At 56.4% G+C, this 18622-nt stretch overlaps 1 protein-coding gene and 1 long non-coding RNA gene across 2 annotated transcripts; both read left to right on the forward strand.

Moving 5' to 3' along the window:
* The first annotated feature begins 12 nt into the window (after positions 1–12).
* On the forward strand, positions 13–5836 carry LOC135460501 (uncharacterized). Its single transcript, XR_010443238.1, has 4 exons — positions 13–169; positions 2285–2340; positions 2429–2519; positions 5029–5836. It is a non-coding gene; the product is annotated as an uncharacterized LOC135460501 (long non-coding RNA).
* A 7-nt stretch (positions 5837–5843) lies between these two features.
* On the forward strand, positions 5844–9466 carry LOC135460500 (myeloid-associated differentiation marker homolog). The gene is made up of 2 exons (XM_064737364.1): positions 5844–6300; positions 8106–9466. The coding sequence occupies exon 2, from the start codon at positions 8113–8115 to the stop codon at positions 8980–8982; it is 870 nt and encodes a 289-aa protein (XP_064593434.1). The 5' UTR covers positions 5844–6300; positions 8106–8112; the 3' UTR covers positions 8983–9466.
* Positions 9467–18622: the final 9156 nt, after the last annotated feature.

Genomic DNA, 18622 nt, shown 5'->3' on the forward strand with positions numbered 1-18622 from the left:
GACCCCGACCCCTCCCAGAATTGGGGAGACCCCTCCCAAAATTGGGGACCCCTCCCAGAATTGGGGGGACCCCTCCCAAAATTGGGGGGACCCCCTTTGGGAGCAACTGCGGCGCCTGGAAATTGGGGTGACCCGGCTGCTGCTGCGGGGGGGGGCACCCCAAAACCCGGTGAGGGAACTGAGGGGGTTTTGGGTGATTTTGGGGTGATTTTTGGGGTGATTTGGGGTGATTTTGGGGTGATTTTGGGGGGTTTGGGGGGGCAATTTTGGGTTTGGCAGGGGGAGAATTTGGGGGTTCATTGGGGAAAAATTTGGGGTTTATTGGGGGAAATTTTGGGAGGATTTGGGGGTTTATGGAGGGGTTTTGGGGGGGCAATTTTGGGTTTGGCAGGGGGAGAATTTGGGGGTTCATTGGGGAGAATTTAGGGTTTGGCAGGGGGAGAATTTGAGGGTTTATTAGGGAAAAATTGGGGTTTGTTGGGGGAAATTTGGGGGAAAAACTTGGGGGTTCATTGGGGAAAATTTGGGGGTTCATTGGGGAAAATTTGGGGGTTCATTGGGGAGAATTTGGGGGTTCATTGGGGAAAAATTTGGGGTTTATTGGGGGAAATTGTGGGAGGATTTGGGGGTTTTGGGGGGGCAATTTTGGGTTTGGCAGGGGCAAATTTGGGGGTTCATTGGGGAAAACTTGGGGTTTGTTGGGAGAAATTTGGGGGGAAAATTTGGGGGTTCATTGGGGAAAAATTGGGGATTTATTGGGGAAAATTTGGGGATTTATTGGGGAAAATTTTAGGTTTATTGGGGTAAAATTTGGGGGTTCATAGGGGAAGGTTGCGGGTTTAATGGGGAGAATTTGGGGGTTCATTGGGGAAAAATTTGGGCTTTATTGGGGGAAATTTTGGGAGGATTTGGGGGTTTTGGGGTGATTTTGGGGGGGCAAATTTGCGTTTGGCAGGGGGAGAATTTGAGGGTTTATTAGGGAAAAATTGTGGTTTATTGGGAGAAATTTGGGGGGAAAATTTGGGGGTTCAGGGGGAAAATTTGGGGGTTCATTGGGGAAAATTTGGGGATTTATTGGGGTAAAATGTGGGGGTTCATAGGGGAAAATTTTAGGTTTATTGGGGTAAAATTTGGGGGTTTATTGGGGAAAATTTTAGGTTTATTGGGGTAAAATTTGAGGGTTCATAGGGGAAGGTTGGGGGTTTAATGGGAGAATTTGGGGTTCATTGGGGAAAAATTTGGGGTTTATTGGGGGAAATTTTGGGAGGATTTGGGGGTTTTGGGGTGATTTTGGGGGGGCAATTTTGGGTTTGGCAGGGGGAGAATTTGGGGGTTCATTGGAGAAAATTTAGGGTTTGGCAGGGGGAGAATTTGAGGGTTTATTAGGGAAAAATTGGGGTTTATTGGGAGAAATTTGGGGGGGAAATTTGGGGGTTCATTGGGGAAAATTTGGGGATTTATTGGGGTAAAATGTGGGGGTTCATAGGGGAAAATTTTAGGTTTATTGGGGTAAAATGTGGGGGTTTATTGGGGAAAATTTGGGGATTTATTGAGGTAAAATTTGGGGGTTCATAGGGGAAGGTTGTGGGTTTAATGGGAGAATTTGGGGGTTCATTGGAGAAAAATTTGGGGTTTATTGGGGGAAATTTTGGGAGAATTTGGGGGTTTATGGGGGGGTTTGGGGTGGCAATTTTGGGTTTGGCAGGGGGAGAATTTGGGGGTTCATTGGGGGAAATTTAAGGGTTAATTGGGGAAAATTTGGGGGTTCCTTGGGGAGAATTTGGGGTTTAATTGGGGAAATATTTGGGATTTATTGGGGAGAATTTGGGGGTTCATTGTGGGTAAATTTGGGGATTTATTGGGGGAAATCCAGGGGTTAATTGAGAAAATTTTGGGTTTAATGGGGGAAATTTGGGGGTTTTTTGGGGGAGGATTTGGGGATTAATTGGGAGAAATTTGGGGGGAAAATTTGGTTTATTGGGGGAGAATTTCGGGCTTATTGCAGAAAATTTAGGGGTTTATTGAGGGATAATTTGGGGTTTGATTGGGAAAAAATCTGGGATTTATTGGGGAAAAATTTGGGATTTAATTGGGGAAAAATTTGGGGTTTAATTGGGGAAAAATTTGGGATTTATTGGGGGAAATTTAGGGATTTATTGAGGGAAAATTTGGGGTTTAATTAGGAAAAAAAAATCTGGGATTTATTGGGGAAAAATTTGGGATTTATTGGAGGAAATCCAGGGGTTAATCGGTGGAAAATTCAGATTTTGGGGTCCCCCCCCAGGTCCTGAATGAGCCCGTTTGGAGCCGCCCCCCCCCTCCGCACCCCCCCAGCCCCAGGTGAGACCCCCGGGACCCCCCAACAATGGGGGGGGGGGTCCCCTCATTTATTTGGATGCCCCCCAAATAAATTCCCAAATTCCCACAGGGAGGAGCCCGAGGTGGGGGAGGAAGAGGAGGAGGAGGAAGAGGAGAGACCCCTGAGCCCCCGAGAGCTGCGGGAGAGGGTCCTGAGAGAGGTGGGGGGGGGTCCTGAGATATGGGTGGGGGTCCCAAACCCATGGATGAAGCTCCTGGGTCATGGGTGGGGGTCCTGGACTCATGGGGTGGTCCCAGATTTATGGGTGGGGGGTCCCAAAACCGGGTGGGGGGTCCCAGGTTTATGGGTGGGGATCACAGATCTATGGGTGGGGGTCTCAGATTTATGGGTGGGGGTCCCAGAGCCGTGGGTGGGGACCCCAAATCCCAAATCCACAGATGGAGCTCCTGAGTCTATGGGTGGGTGGTCCTGGGTCCATGGGTGGGGGTCCCTGTGCCATGGGTGGGGGTCCCAGATCTATGGGTGGGGGTCCCATAGCCATGGGTGGGGTTCTGGGATGTGGGTGGGGGTCCCAGACTCATGGGTGGGGTCCTGAGATATGGGTGGGGGTCCCAAACCTATGGATGAAGCTCCTGGGTCTGTGGGTGGGGGTCCCAAGACCATGGGTGGGGGTCCCAGATTTATGGTGGGGGTCCTGCTGCCATTGTGGGGGGAGTCCCAAGACCATGGGTGAGGGTCCTAGTTCTATGGGTGGGGGTCCGGTGCCATGGGTGGGGGTCTGGAATTATGGGTGGGGGTCCCAGACCCATGGGTGGGGGTCCCAGATCTATGGGTGGGGGTCCTGGCACTCATGGGTGGGGGTCTGGAGTTATGGGTGGGGGTCCCAGACTCATGGGTGGGGGTCCCAGGGCCATGGGAGGGGTCCCAGATTTATGGGTGGGGGTCTCAGAACCATGGGTGGGGGTCCCAGACCCATGGGTGGGGCTCCTGGGATATGGGTGGGGGTCCCAAACTCACAGATGAAACTCCTGGGTCCATGGGTGGGGGTCCCAGACTCATGGGTGGGGGTCTCAGATCTATGGCTGGGGGTCTGGAGTTATGGGTGAAGGTCCCAGATTTATGGGTGGGGGTCCCAAAACCGTGGGTGGGGGTTCTGGGATATGGGTGGGGATCTCAAATCTATGGGTGGGGCTCCTGGGTCTATGGATGGGAGTCTCAGACTCATGGGAGTGGTCCTGGGTCCATGGGTGGGGGTCCTAGGGCATGGGTGGGGGTCTCAGATTTATGGGTGGGGGTCCTTGTGCCATGGGTGGGGTCCTGAGATATGAGTGGGGGTCCCAAACCTACGGATGAAGCTCCTGGGTCTATGGGTGGGGATCCCAGATCAATGGGTGGGGGTCCTGGCACTCATGGGTGGGGGTCTGGAGTTATGGGTGGGGGTCCCAGAGCCATGGGTGGGGGTCCTGGGGTATGGGTGGGGGTCCCAAACTCACAGATGCAACTCCTGGGTCCATGGGTGGGGGTCCCAGGTCTATGGGTGGGGTCTCAGATTTATGAGTGGGGGTCCTGGTAGCCATGAGGGGGGGGTCTTGAGATATGGGTGGGGGTCCCAAGCCCACTGATGAAGCTCCTGGGTCCATGGGTGGGGGTCCCAGACTCATGGGTGGGGGTCTCAGTGTCATAACTGGGGGTCCCAGATCTATGGGTGGGGGTCTGGAGCTGTGGGTGGGGGTCCCAGAGCCATGGGTGGGGGTCCTACGGCATGGGTGGGGGTCCCAGACTCATGGGTGGGGTCCTGAGATGTGGGTGGGGGTCCCAAACCTACGGATGAAGCTCCTGGGTCTGTGGGTGGGGGTCCCAAGACCATGGGTGGGGGTCCCGGATTTATGAGTGGGGGTCCCGCTGCCATTGGGGGGGGGGGTCCCAGACTCATGGGGGTGGTCTCAGAGCCATGGGTGGGGGTCCCGCTGCCATTGGAGGGGTTCCGGATTTATGGGTGGGGGGTCCCATGTCCATAGGTGGGATCCCAGATTTATGGGTGGGGGTCCCAGAATCACGGGGGTCACATGCTCAAGGTTGGGGGTCCCATATCTATGGGAGGGGGTCCCAGACTCATGGGTGGGGGTCTCAGATCTATGGCTGGGGGTCTGGAGTTATGGGTGAAGGTCCCAGATTTATGGGTGGGGGTCCCAAAACCGTGGGTGGGGGTTCTGGGATATGGGTGGGGGTCTCAAATCTATGGGTGGGGCTCTGGGTCTATGGATGGGAGTCTCAAACTCATGGGTGGGGGTCCCAAGACCATGGGAGAGGACCTGGGATATGGGTGGGGGTCCCATATCTATGGGAGGGGGTCCTGGGTCCATGGGTGGGGGTCCTAGGGCATGGGTGGGGTCTCAGATTTATGGGTGGGGGTCCTTGTGCCATGGGTGGGGTCCTGAGATATGAGTGGGGGTCCCAAACCTACGGATGAAGCTCCTGGGTCTATGGGTGGGGGTCCTGGGATATGGGTGGGGGTCCCAGACCCATGGGTGGGGTTCCTTAAACCATGGGGAGGGGTCTCAGCGTCATGGGTGGGGATCCCAAATCCACAGATGGAGCTCCCGAGCCTATGGGTGGGTGGTCCCAGATCTATGGGTGGGGGTCCCGGATTTATGGGCGAGGGTCCCGGACACCCGGGTCCCCCCTGAGCCCCCTCCTCCCTCCCCCAGGTGCTGAGCCGCGAGGGACCCCTCCCCACTCACCGCTGAATTTGGGGGGTCCCTGAGCGCCCCCCCCCGTCCCCCCCACCGGATGTCAGGGTCCCCCACCCCACCCCGTTGCCATGGCAACCCAGTAAATATTTGCGGCTGTCGCGGTCGCGTTGCCCCCGGCAACGGCCAAACTTCCCAAAACAGCGCGAAACGGCCCAAAACGGGCCCGGGAGGGAGGGGGAAGTGGGGGAGGGGTGGGGGCGCCGCCCGGTGTCCCCCGTGTCACCCACCCGAGGGCGGGGGTCGCACGTGGGTGCCCCTCCCCCACTTTGGGGATACCCCAGGGACCCCCTCAGAGCCCCCCCCCCCGTTCGTGGTGATGCCCTGACGTCATTGCCCGGGACCCCCTGACGTCACACCCCTCTGGCCACGCCCCGGTGGGCACCGCCCGGAGTGACACGGCTGGGACCGGCCCGGCGGAGGGACCCGAACCCGCCCGAAGGGAACCGAACCGGGAGGAGCCGAACCGCTCCGGAAACACCCGAACCAGGAGTGTCCCGCGCTAATTGACCCAAACCGGGAGGAGCCGAACCTCTCCGGAAACACTCGAACAGTCCCGAAAAAACGGAACCGGGAGCGTCCCGCGCTAATTGACCCAAACCCGCCTGAGGAACCCGAACCGGGAGGAGCCGAACCGCTCCGAAAACACCCGAACCGGGAGTGTCCCGCTCTAATTGACCCGAACCGGGAGGAGCCGAACCGTCCCGAAACACCCCAACCGGGAGTGTCCCGCGCTAATTGACCCGAACCCACCCGAGGGGACCCAAACCCGCCTGAGGAACCCGAACCGGGAGGAGCCGAACCGCTCCGAAAACACCCGAACCGGGACCGCCCCGCGCGAATTGACCCGAACCTGCCTGAGGGACCCGAACTTGCAGGAGCCGAACCGCTCCGGAGAGACCCGAACTTGGACTCGAAGGGGGACCCGAACCTGCCCGGGGGGCCCGAAAGAAGACCCGAAGTTGTCCGGAGGGACCCGAACGTATCCGAAGGGACCCGAATCCGCCAGAGGGGAGCCGAACCCGCCTGAGGGGAGCCGGACCCGCCTGAGGGAAGCCGAACCGGGAGGGGCAGAACCGCTCCGGAGAGACCCGAAACACCCGAAGCGGCAGCGTCCCGCGCTAAGGAACCCAAACCCACTCAGAGGGGACCCGAATCGGGACCGTCCCGTCCGGAAGGACCCGAACCGAACCCCCCAAAACTCCTCCGGAACAACCCGAACCCACTCGGGTGAGTGGCGGGACCCACCCTGAGGTCTTGTGGGGAAGGGGTTGGGGGGACCCTTGGGGGTCTCCTGTGCCCCTCGGGGGTCTCCCCTGTCCCTCAGGGGTGTCCCCCGGACATTTGGGACCCCCCCTCATCACCCACAGGATGCAGCCAGCGCCCGGGTGGGGCGGGGCGACCCCAGGATGAGGCGAGGGGGGGGGGGGAAAGGAAGGAGATTCTCCAAGGCCTTATATGGGCACAGCCCTGACCGCCCCCAGCCCTGCATGGGCGGGACCCCCCAGACCCCCGGGGCGAACCCCAACATGGCCGGGACCCCCCAGACCCCCGGGGTGAACCCCAACATTCCTGGGATCCCCCTCAGTGCAGGGAATTGCGCCTAAACCACAAGTTATTCAGTCCTTCCAGCCCGCCCAAAGCTCCTCAGGGGTCTGATATCCCACCCACCCTCTGAAGCCCCCTCCCCACAGGGCCCTGTACCCCCAATATCCCCCAGGCCTTAATTCCATCCCAGTATCCCCAGTCCTGCACACCCCAAATCCCCCCAGTAACCCCAATACCCCCCTGAGCCCCTCATCTCTCCACATCCTTTGGGATTTCGCTATTCCCAAATTCCCCAGTCCTGCACACACCCCAAATCCCAGTGATGCCCCCCAATTCCCCAATTCCCCCTTGAGCCCCTCATCTCTCCACATCCTCTGGGATTTCCCCATTCCCTCTTTGCTGTGTGCAGAACCCCCCCAGCCCTTCAGTCCCCTCAGGGTGTAAATCTGAGGGTAAAAATTATAAAAAAAAAAGAAAAAAAATTCAAACATTTACCACCAATCCCATTTAAAAAATTCCAAAAAAACACCAAAATTTAAAAATTTACGCCTGGCCCCATTTAAAAAAATTACAAAATGAAAAATTTAAAAGTTTACCCCCAACCCCCTTTTAACCTCCAATACCCCTGGTAACCCCCGAACCCCAACACCCCCAACCCCCCATATCCCCCAACACCCCCGAGCCCCCTGACCCCCCAGTGCCCCCCATCTCTTCACAACCCCCATATCCCCCAACACCCCAATATCCCCAAATACCCCCCAGCACCCCAACATCCCAATATCCCCCAACACCCCAGTGACCCCCATCTCTCCACAGCCCCCATATCCCCCAACACCCCCCAGCACCCCAACATTCCCCGGGACCCCCTGACCCCCCAGTGCCCCCCATCTCTCCACAGCCCCCATATCCCCCAACACCCCAATATCCCCCAACACCCCCCAGCACCCCAACACCCCCCGAGACCCCAACACTCCCCGAGCCCCCCTGACCCCCCAGTGCCCCCCATCTCTTCACAACCCCCCTATCCCCCAACACCCCACAGCACCCCAACACCCCGATATCCCCCAACACCCCAATATCCCCCAACACCCTCAGTGCCCCCAACACCCCCTGAGCCCCCCTGACACCCCAGGGCCCCCCAGCTCTCCACAGCCCCCATATCCCCCAACACCCCAATATCCCCCAACACCCCCCATATCCCCCAACACCCCCCGAGCCCCCCTGACCCCCCAGTGCCCCCCATCTCTCCACAGCCCCCGTATCCCCCAACCCCCCAATATCCCCCAACAACCCCCAGCACCCCAACATTCCCCACAACCCCCTGACCCCCCAGTGCCCCCCATCTCTCCACAGCCCTCATATCCCCCAACACCCCCCATATCCCCAACACCCCAGCACCCCAACATCCCCGAGCCCCCCTGACGCCCCAATGTCCCCAATATTCCCCGGGACCCCCTGACCCCCCCGTACCCCCCATCTCTCCACAGCCCCGCCATGCCCGCTCCGTGCCGCCCCCCGTCCATCCTGCGCTGCGTCCAGGCCCTCAGCGCCCTCCTGGCCCTGGCTCTGGCCGCTGCCCCCGGCTACTGGAACCCGGGCGAGGGCGACGGCTGCTTGTCCGCCTGGGCTTTATCCTTCGTCTTCACCACCCTCCTCCTCCTCAACGACGCCTTCCGCCGCCCTCCGCCCCGCCGCGACCTGCCGCTGGCCCTGGCCTGCGCGGCCGCCATGGCTTGTGCCACCGCCACCATCTTGTGGCCGCTGGGCCACCTCCGGGGACACGAGGGCAGCTACGGCCGCCCCCGCGCCCTCCGCGCCGCCGCCACGGCCGCCTCGGCCGTCGCCACTCTGGCCTACGCCGCTGAGGTGGCCCGGGACCGGGCGAGACCCGGAGAGGCCGCCCCTTACCTGGCCACTCCCTCGGGGCTGCTCAAGGTGGCCGAAGCCTTCCTCGCCCTCCTCCTCCTCGGGCTGTCGGCCGAGCTGGGCGCGGCGTCGGGGCCGGCGGCTTTGCGTTGGTGTCTGGGCATTTTCTGCGTGTCCTTCGTGCTGGGGGTGCTGCTGGTCGGGGGGTGCCTGCTGGGCTGGGGGTGGTGCGGGTGGATGAGGGACCCCGAGGGGATGCGCTGGGGCTTGGGGGTCTATGCGGGGCTGGGGGTGGTGGCCTACGGGGCCACCACGGTGCTGTGGTCGCTTTACAGCTTCTCGGATGACATGGGGGGTCAATCACGGAGACCCTACGGCTGCCCGGCCACGTGCGCCTGGGACAGGAGCGTGCTGGTGGCCGTGCTCAGCGGCCTCAATTTGGTGGCGTTCGGGGTGGATTTGGGGCAGACGGGGAGGTTGGTGCTGTTGAGGGCCTGAGGGGGCACTCCAGGGTGAGCTGGGGGGGGAGGCAGAACCTTAAAGGGAGTCTGGGGTCTCCCACAGGTTGGGATCAGGGCCTTTGTGGGGGTCTGGGTTGATTCCTGGGGTGGCATCAGGCTCCCAGAAGGGTCTTGGATCCTCTATGGGGCAGGATTGGGATCCCAAGAGGGGTCTGGGGTCTCCTTCTGGAATGTATTTGGATCCTAGTGGGGGTCTGGGTGGCCCCTGAGGGGGTATGGGACCCTAACTGGGGTCTGGTGCCCCCTCATGGGGTGGGATCAGGCTCCTAATGGGAATCCTGGAGTCTCTATAGGGCAGGACTGAGCCCCTAATAGGGGTCTGGGGGTCACCCTAGGGTGGGATCCAGCCCCTAATGGGGTTTGAGGTCACCCCAGGGTGGGATCCAGCCCCTAATGGGAATCCTGGACCCTCTATAGGCCAGAACTGAACCCCTAATGGGGGTCTGGGATCACCCCAGGGTGGGATCAGTGCCTGAATGGGGTCTGGACCCTCTCTGGGACAGGATTGAGCCCCTAATGGGGGTCTGGGGTCCCACCAGGGTGGGATCCAGCCCCTAACGGGGGTCTGGGGGTCACCCCAGAGTGGGATCAGTGCCTGAATGGGGTCTGGACCCTCTCTGGGGCAGGATTGAGCCCCTAATGGGGGTCTGGGGTCACCCCAGGGTGGGATCCAGCCTCTAATGCGGGCCTGGGGGTCACTCCAGGGTGGGATCCAGCCTCTCTGAATGTCTGGGGTCCTCTCCAGGGGTGAGATCAAGGGTCTTGATTGGGATTCCTGGATCCTTTTTGGGGCAGAATCCGGCCCTTTTCGGGGTCAGGGTCCCCTCTGGGGAGATAATGGAACCCTAATGGGGATCCTGGTTCCTCTGTGGGGTGGGATTCACCCTTGGGGGTCTGGGGTCCCACCAGGGTAGGATTGGGTGCCTTAATGGGGTCTGGATCCTCTATAGGGCAGGATTGAGCCCCTAATGGGGTTTGGGGTCCCACCAGGGTGGTATCTGGCCCCTAATGGGGGTCTGGGGTCTCTCCTGGGGTGGGATTGGGCCCCTAATGGGGGTCTGGGGTCCCACCAGGGTGGGATCGGGTGCCTGAGGGATCCTTCCTGGAGGGATGGGGGGATCACAAGGGGGTCTTGGGGAGGGGGACACCGCTGAGGCCTTACCTGGGGGGTGCGGGTGTGTTGTCATTAAAGGGACATTTCTGCTTCTTAATGAGCTTCTTAATGAGTGTCTGTGAGGGGGCAAAAGGGAGAGAAAGTGTGGGAAATGTGAGGGGAAAAATGGTGGGGAATGTGAGGGGAAAAGAGCGGGAAATGTGAGGGGGAAAATGGTGGGGAATGAGGGGGGAAAGGGTGAGAAATGTGAGGGGGAAATGGGGAGGGATGGGGAAAAGAGAAAATGGAAAAAAACATGAGGAGGAAGTCTGAGGGGAAAAGGGCGGGAAAAGAGAGGAAAAAAGGCAGAAAGTGTGAGAGGAAAAAGGGCAGAAAATGTGAGGGGAAAAGGGTGGGAAACGTGAGGGGACAAAAGGCAGAAAATGGAAGGCATAAAGGACAGTAAAACCAAGTGAAAAGGACAAGAAATGAGAAGAAGAAAAGGTATGAAACAAGGGGAGAAAAGGGGGGAAATGTGAGGGGAGAAAAGGGTGGGAAACATGATGAGAAAAATGTCAGGAAATGTGAGGGGGAAAAGGTGGGAAATGTGAGGGGAATAAAGGGAAAAGGGGGGAAATGTGAGGGGGAAAAGGGAAATGTGAGGGGAGAAAAAGGGCGGGAAACGTGAGGGGGAAAGGGAAACATGAGGGGAAAAAGGGCAAGAGAAAAGGGCAGAAAATATGAGGGGGGAAAAGGTGGTAAATATGAGGGGAAAAGGCAAGAAGTGTGATAGGAAAGAAGGCAGAAAATGTGAGGGGGAAAGGGTGGAAAAATGCAGGGAAAAATGGTGGGAAATGTGAGGGGGAAAGTGAGAAGTGTGAGAGGGAAAAGGGTGAGAAAGATGAGGGGACAAAGGGCAGGAAATGTGAGGGGAAAACAGGGGGAAGTGTGAGGGGAAAAAAGAGTGGGAAACACGAGGGGAAAAAGGAGGAAAACACGAGGGAAAAAGCCAAGAAATTTAAGGGGGAAAGGCAGGAAGTGTGAGAGGAAAAAGGGCAGAAAATGTGAGGGGGAAAGTGAGAAATATCAGGCGAAAACGGCGGGAAATGTGAGGGGAGAAAAGAGCAGGAAATGTGAGGGGAGAAAATGGCAGGAAATGTGAGGGGAGAAAAAGGGGGGGAAATGTGAAGGGGAAAGGGAGGAGAACGTGAGGGAAAAAGGGAGAGAAACGTGAGGGAAAAAGGGAGGGAAATGTGAGATCTTCTCCTGCCCAGTTCCCTCCCTGTCCCCGCTGCAATCCCACACTCCCCATTCCCAGATCCCCCCCAGTTCCAAGGCACCCCCGTTCTCAAACATCCCCCAAATCCCAGACCCTCCCCAACCTTTTCTTCCCCCTCCAGACCCCAAATTCCCCCCAAATCCCAAACATCCCCAGATCCCAAATCCCAGATTTTTTAACTCTGTGACTCAAAAGTGGGAAAAATTCCCATTTTATTGAGCAAAGCAAAAATGGAGCGAGGGATGTCGGGGGGGGGCACCCCAAATTGGGTGGGTGTCCATGAGGGTCCGGGGGTGTCCAGAAGCTCCTGGTGGTTCCTCCGAGGTTCTCCTGGTGCCCACGAGGTTCTGCTGAAGGTTCCTCAGGTCTGTGAGGGGTTCTAGCTGTGCCTAGGGGGTTCTAGAGGTGCTTATGGGGTTCTTGAGGGTCCTACAAGGTTTTATACCTGTCTCAAATGTTCTACATGCATCTCTGGTGTTCTAGAGGTGTCTACAGGTGTGTATAGTGTTTTAGAAATGTCTATGGGGCTCTAGGGGTCTCTATGGGTTAATAGAGGTGCCTGTGGCGTTCTAGAGGACTCTATGAGGTTTTACACATTCCTACAGGGTTCTAGAGGCTTCTACAGGGTTCTAGAGGTGCCTGTGGGGTTCGAGATGTGTTTATGGGGTTCTAGGGATGACAATTGGGTTCTAGTTTTGCTTATCAGGGTTCTAGATGTGTCTATGGGGTTCTAGACATTCCTACTGGGTTCTAGAGGTCTCTATAGGTTTCTCCATGTGTCTAAGGCACTGCCTGCCGGGCTCTCTGCATAATTTTCTGTCGCAGGGTTGTCCTCAAGATCCGAATCAAGGTCCAGTAGGTTCTCAGGTCTCTTTGTTCTGCTACCCTCAACATGAAGCTGTCTATCCCAACTTCACTGCCCGAGTTCTCCCGTTCCTCCACCTTCACCGTGATGACGGCTCTCCTGCCCCTGGCCACGGTGGCCATCACCTTGACGGGGCCATCACTGAGATGGACTTTCTCCTGGTTTTCCTTGAGGATGACGCAGGGGAACATGGTGATGTCGGAGGAGCCCTGGGAGCACCCGGCCAGGCGGCGGTAGGCTGAATCCAGGTCCATCCTGTGGACCCTGTCCAGGGACAGCTCCAGGCCCATCTTCATGGAAAATAGGTTGTGGTCCCTGGGGCTGGAGAAGTAGATGGCCAAGGTGAAGGAGTCGGCCTCGTAGGCCAGGACCCCGTTACAGCCCCACAACCTGGAGCTGTTGGTGAACCTGCAGCTGCTGGAGGAGCCCGGGCGCACCGAGGGCTGGGGGTCACTGAGGCTGCAGCCGTGGTAGAAGTAGGTCCTGGAGGGAGGAATTTGGGGAGGTGAGGTTGGGAGCATGGGGAGATTGTCCCACCACCACCAGGATCTGCTGTGGCCATAGGGAAGAGCTGGGACCTGGATGAAGATCCCACCTGGAGCTGCCCCCCAGCACCGCGAGGGTCCCTCTGATGTCCCCCCCATCCTCACCTGGGGTTCCTCAGGGTGAAGTCCTCGGTATTGTTGATAACCTGGATTTCAACAGAGCGGCTGGTGGTCAACCCCATCCTGACTTGGGATCTCCTCAGCTCCGGAATCTCCTCAGCTCAGGCTCTCCCTGCTTCCAGAACCTTCTCCCCCACTCCAGGCTCTCCTCCTGCTGTTCCCAGGTTCTCTCCCTCCCGGTGTGGATCCTCCGTTCCCGTTTCCCGCACACTCCGAGATTTCTCAAGATATCTCCAGTTTCTATTCTGCCCAAAACCCTCCCCAAAACCTGCCCAAACCTGCCCAAACCTGCCCAAGCCCCGCCTGAACCGCCCTGAACCCAGCCCAAACCACCCCAAACCCTCCCATGGGCCCCCTCTCGCATGGGACCCCCAAATATGGGGCACTACCCCAAATTATTGTGGGGGTGGCCGTGGGACCCTCAATTATATGGTGGGACCTCCAATTATGGGGAGGGGGCACCCATGAACCCCCAAATGATGGGCATGGAACCCCTAATTCTGGGGTGGGGGGCCATGGGACCCCCAGTTATGAGCGGGGGACCCCCAATTTTGGGTCGGGAGTTCCATGGGACCCCAATTTGTGGGGCGGGACACCCAATTATGGGGTGGGGAGGCCATGGTGACCCCCAATTTTTGGGGTGGGGCTCCATGGGACCCCAATTTATGGTTCGTGGACCCCCCAGATTATGGGGTGGGGTGGTAAAGGGGCCCCAAATATTTGGGGTTTGGGGGGGGGATTTTGCAGGGGATTTTGGCCCCGATCCTGGTTATGGGACCCCCACCCCAAATTTATGGGGATTTTTGGGTAATAAAACCTCCTGGCCGCCAGGGGGTGCTGTGTGTCATTGGGCGGGTACCATAGAGAGGGGATCCTCATTATGGGGGGTTTGGGGGGTTTTGGGGGGTCTAGACCTCACAATTATGGGACCTTCACCCTCTATTTAAGGGATTTTGGGGTTCTGACACCCCCTGAACCCGGGAATGGGACCCCCACCAGGCATTTATGGGGGGAAAGGGAGGGAAATGTGAGGGGGGAAAATGGCGGGAACTGTGAGGGGAGAAAAGGGCGGGAAACGTGAGGGGGGAAAGGGAGGAAAACATGAGGAAAAAATCCAGGAAATGTGAGGGGGAAAGGCAGGAAGTGTGAGAGGAAAAAGAGCAGAAATTGTGAGGGGGAAAGTGAGAAACGTGAAGGGGAAAATGGGGAGAAACGTGAGGGGGGAAAGGGCGGGAAACGTGAGGGGACAAAAGGGCGGGAAATGCGAGGGGAGACAAATGGAGGGAAACATGAGGGGAAATAGGGAGGAAGAAACAAGGGAAAATGCCAAGAAATGTGAGGGGGAAAGGCAGGAATTGTGAGAGGAAAAAGGGCAGAAAACGTGAGGGGAAAAGTGAGAAATGTGAGGGGGAAAAAGGGAGGGAAACATGAGGGGAAAAGGGAGGGAAACGTGAGGGGAGAAAAGGGCGGGAAATGTGAGGGGAGAAAAGGGAGGGAAACGTGAGGGAGAAAATGGGGGAAAATGTGAGGGGGAAAAGGGAGGGAAACGTGAGGAAAAAATCCAGGAAATGTGAGGGGGAAAGGCAGGAAGTGTGAGAGGAAAAAGGGCAGAAAACGTGAGGGGAAAAGTGAGAAATGTGAGGGGGGAAAAGGGAGGGAAACGTGAGGGGAGAAAAGGGCGGGAAATGTGAGGGAGAAAATGGGGAGAAATATGAAGGGGAAAAGGGAAACGTGAGGGGAAAAGGGAGGGAAACGTGAGATCTTCTCCTGCCCAGTTCCCTCCCTGTCCCCGCTGCAATCCCACACTCCCCATTCCCAGATCCCCCCCAGTTCCAAGGCACCCCCGTTCTCAAACATCCCCCAAATCCCAGACCCTCCCCAACCTTTTCTTCCCCCTCCAGACCCCAAATTCCCCCCAAATCCCAAACGTCCCCAGATCCCAAATCCCAGATTTTTCACTCTGTGGACCAAGTGCAAGAACTTCTAATTTTATTGAGCAAAGCAAAAATGGAATGAGGGAGGTCTAGGGGGAGATCCAAAGTGGAAGTTGGTGGGACACCCCAACCCTGGGATGTCCATGAGGGTCCAGCGGTGTCCAGAAGCTCCTGGTGGTCCCCTCGAGGTTCTCCTGGTGCCCACGAGGTTCTGCTGGAGGTTCCTCGGGTCTGTGAGGGGTTCTGGCTGTGCCTAGGGGTTTCTAGAGGTGCTTATGGGGTTCTTGAGGGTCCTACAAGGTTTTATAGCTGTCTCCAGGGTTCTCTGTGCATCTATGGGGTTCTACAGGTGTCTATAGTGTTCTAGAAGTGTCTGTGGGGCTCTAGGGGTCTCTATGGGTTAATAGAGGTGCCTGTGGCATTCTAGAGGACTCTATGAGGTTTTACACATTCCTACAGGGTTCTAGAGGCTTCTACAGGGTTCTTGAGGTGCCTGTGGGGTTCTAGATGTGTTTACGGGGTTCTAGGGATGACAATTGGGTTCTAGTTTTGCTTATAGGTTCTACATGTGCTAACAAGGTTCTAGATGTGTCTATGGGGTTCTAGACATTCCTGCTGGGTTCTAGAGGTCTCTATAGGTTTCTCCATGTGTCTAAGGCACTGCCTGCCGGGCTCTCTGCATAATTTTCTGTCGCAGGGTTGTCCTCAAGATCCGAATCAAGGTCCAGTAGGTTCTCAAGTCTCTTTGTTCTGCTACCCTCAACATGAAGCTGTCTATCCCAACTTCACTGCCCGAGTTCCCCCGTTCCTCCACCTCCACCGTGATGACAGCACTCCTGCCCTTGGCCATGGTGGCCGTCACCGTGACGGGGCCATGGCTCAGCTGGGCTGGATCCTTTTTTCTCTTGAGGATGACGCAGGGGAACATGGTGATGTCGGAGGAGCCCTGGGAGCACCCGGCCAGGCGGCGGTAGGCTGAATCCAGGTCCATCCTGTGGACCCTGTCCAGGGACAGCTCCAGGCCCATCTTCATGGAAAATAGGTTGTGGTCCCTGGGGCTGGAGAAGTAGATGGCCAAGGTGAAGGAGTCGGCCTCGTAGGCCAGGACCCCGTTACAGCCCCACAACCTGGAGCTGTTGGTGAACCTGCAGCTGCTGGAGGAGCCCGGGCGCACCGAGGGCTGGGGGTCACTGAGGCTGCAGCCGTGGTAGAAGTAGGTCCTGGAGAGAGGAATTTGGGGAGGTGAGGTTGGGAGCATGTGGAGATTGTCCCACCACCACCGGGACCTGCTGGGGCCACTGGGAGGAGCTGGGACCTGGGAGATGATCTCAAACCCTGGAGATGATCCCAGACCCTGGAGATGATCCCACCTGGAGCTGCCCCCCAGCACCGTGAGGGTCCCTCTGATGTCCCCCTGACCTCACCTGGGGTTCCTCAGGGTGATGTTCTGGGTCTTGTTGATAACCTGGATTTCCACAAAGCAGCTGCTGTTCAACCCCATCCTGACTTGGGATCTCCTCAGCTCCCAAATCTCCTCAGCTCAGGCTCTCCCTGCTTCCAGAACCTTCTCCCCCACTCCGGGCTCTCCTCCTGCTGTTCTCAGGTTCTCTCCCTCCCGGTGCAGATCCTCCGTTCCCGTTTCCCGCACACTCCGAGATTTCTCAAGATATCTCCAGTTTCTATTCTGCCCAAAACCCGCCCCAAAACCTGCCCAAACCTGCCCAAACCTGCCCAAGCCCCGCCTGAACCGCCCTGAACCCGGCCCAAACCGCCCCAAACCCTCCCATGGGCCCCCTCTCGCATGGGACCCCCAAATATGGGGCACTACCCCAAATTATTGTGGGGGTGGCCGTGGGACCCTCAATTATAAGGTGGGACCTCCAATTATGGGGAGGGGGCACCCATGAACCCCCAAATTATGAGCATGGAACCCCCAGTTGCAGGGTGGGGGGCCATGAGACCCCAAATTATGGGGGAGGGGGGGCCTTGGTTCCCCAATTATGGGGCAGAGACCCCCAATTATGGGGTGGGACCCCCAATTATGGGGGTGGGGGATAAATAATGCTTTAGAGCATTGTTTAGAGGTCTTTAGGAAACTATCAGGGTGTGCATTGGGGGGTTATTTGGGGGTCTTCAGGGCAATATTTGGGGGTCTTTAGAGGATTATCAGGGTGTGTATTAGGGGATTATTTTGGGGGTCTTTAGGGGTTATTGGGCTGTGTGTTTGAGGGGATTTTTTGGGGTCTTTGGGGCATTATTTGGGGGGTCTTTAGGGCATTATTTGGGGATTTTTAGGGCATTATTTGGGGGTCTTTAGGACATTATTTAGGGGTTTTTAGGGCATTGTTCGGGGTCTTTAGGGCATTATTTGGGATTATTTAGAGCATTATTTGGGGGTCTTTAGGGGATTATTTGGGGGTCTTCAGGGGATTATTTTGAGGGTCTTTAGGGCATTATTTAGAGGATTATTGGGATGTGTATTAGGGCATTATTTGGGTGTGCATTAGGAGATTATTCGGGGGTCTTTAGGACATTATTTGGGATTATTTAGAGCATTATTTGGGTGTCTTTAGGGGATTATTTTGGGGGTCTTTAGGGGTTATTGGGCTGTGTGTTTGAGGGGATTTTTTGGGGTCTTTGGGGCATTATTTGGGGGTGTTTAGGGGATTATTTGGGGGTCTTCAGGGGATTATTTGGGGGTCTTTAGGGCATTATTTGGGGGTTTTTAGGGCATTGTTCGGGGGTCTTTAGGACATTATTTGGGATTATTTAGAGCATTATTCGGGGGTCTTTAGGGCATTATTCGGGGGTCTTTAGGGCATTATTTGGGTGCGCATTAGGAGATTATTCGGGGGTCTTTAGGACATTATTTAGAGGTTTTTAGAGCATTGTTCGGGGGTCTTTAGGACATTATTTGGGATTATTTAGAGCATTATTTGGGTGTGTATTAGGGGATTATTTTGGGGGTCTTTAGGGGTTATTGGGCTGTGTGTTTGAGGGGATTTTTTGGGGTCTTTGGGCATTATTTGGGGCATTTAGGGCATTATTTGGGGGTCTTTAGGACATTATTTAGGGGTTTTTAGGGCATTGTTCGGGGGTCTTTAGGGGATTATTTGGGGGTCTTTAGGGCATTATTTGGAATTATTTAGAACATTATTTGGGGGTCTTTAGGGGATTATTTTGAGGGTCTTTAGGGCATTATTTAGAGGATTATCGGGATGTGTATTAGGGCATTATTGGGATGTGTATTAGGGCATTATTTGGGTGTGCATTAGGAGATTATTCGGGGGTCTTTAGGACATTATTTGGGATTATTTAGAGCATTATTTGGGTGTGTATTAGGGATTATTTTGGGGGTCTTCAGGGTTATTGGGCTGTGTGTTTGAGGGACTTTTTGGGGTCTTTGGGGCATTATTTGGGTGTGTATTAGGGGATTTTTTGTGAGTATTTAGAGGATTATTTGGGGATTTTTAGGGCATTATTTGGGATCTTTAGGACATTATTTGGGATTATTTAGAACATTATTTGGGATTATTTAGAACATTATTTGGGTGTCTTTAGGGGATTATTTGGGGTGTTTAGGGGATTATTTGGGATTTTTAGGGCATTGTTCGGGGGTCTTTAGGGCATTGTTCGGGGGTCTTTAGGACATTATTTGGGATTATTTAGAGCATTATTCGGGGGTCTTTAGGGGATTCTCAGGGTGTCTCCCCCCCTGCAGGAGCCGGTTTACCGCAGCCCCCTGGGCCCCCCCCGCCAGGCCGCCTGCACCTACTCGGGG

This window comes from Zonotrichia leucophrys, unplaced genomic scaffold (genome assembly GCF_028769735.1).
Source record: "Zonotrichia leucophrys gambelii isolate GWCS_2022_RI unplaced genomic scaffold, RI_Zleu_2.0 Scaffold_49_388800, whole genome shotgun sequence".
Lineage (NCBI taxonomy): Eukaryota > Metazoa > Chordata > Aves > Passeriformes > Passerellidae > Zonotrichia > Zonotrichia leucophrys.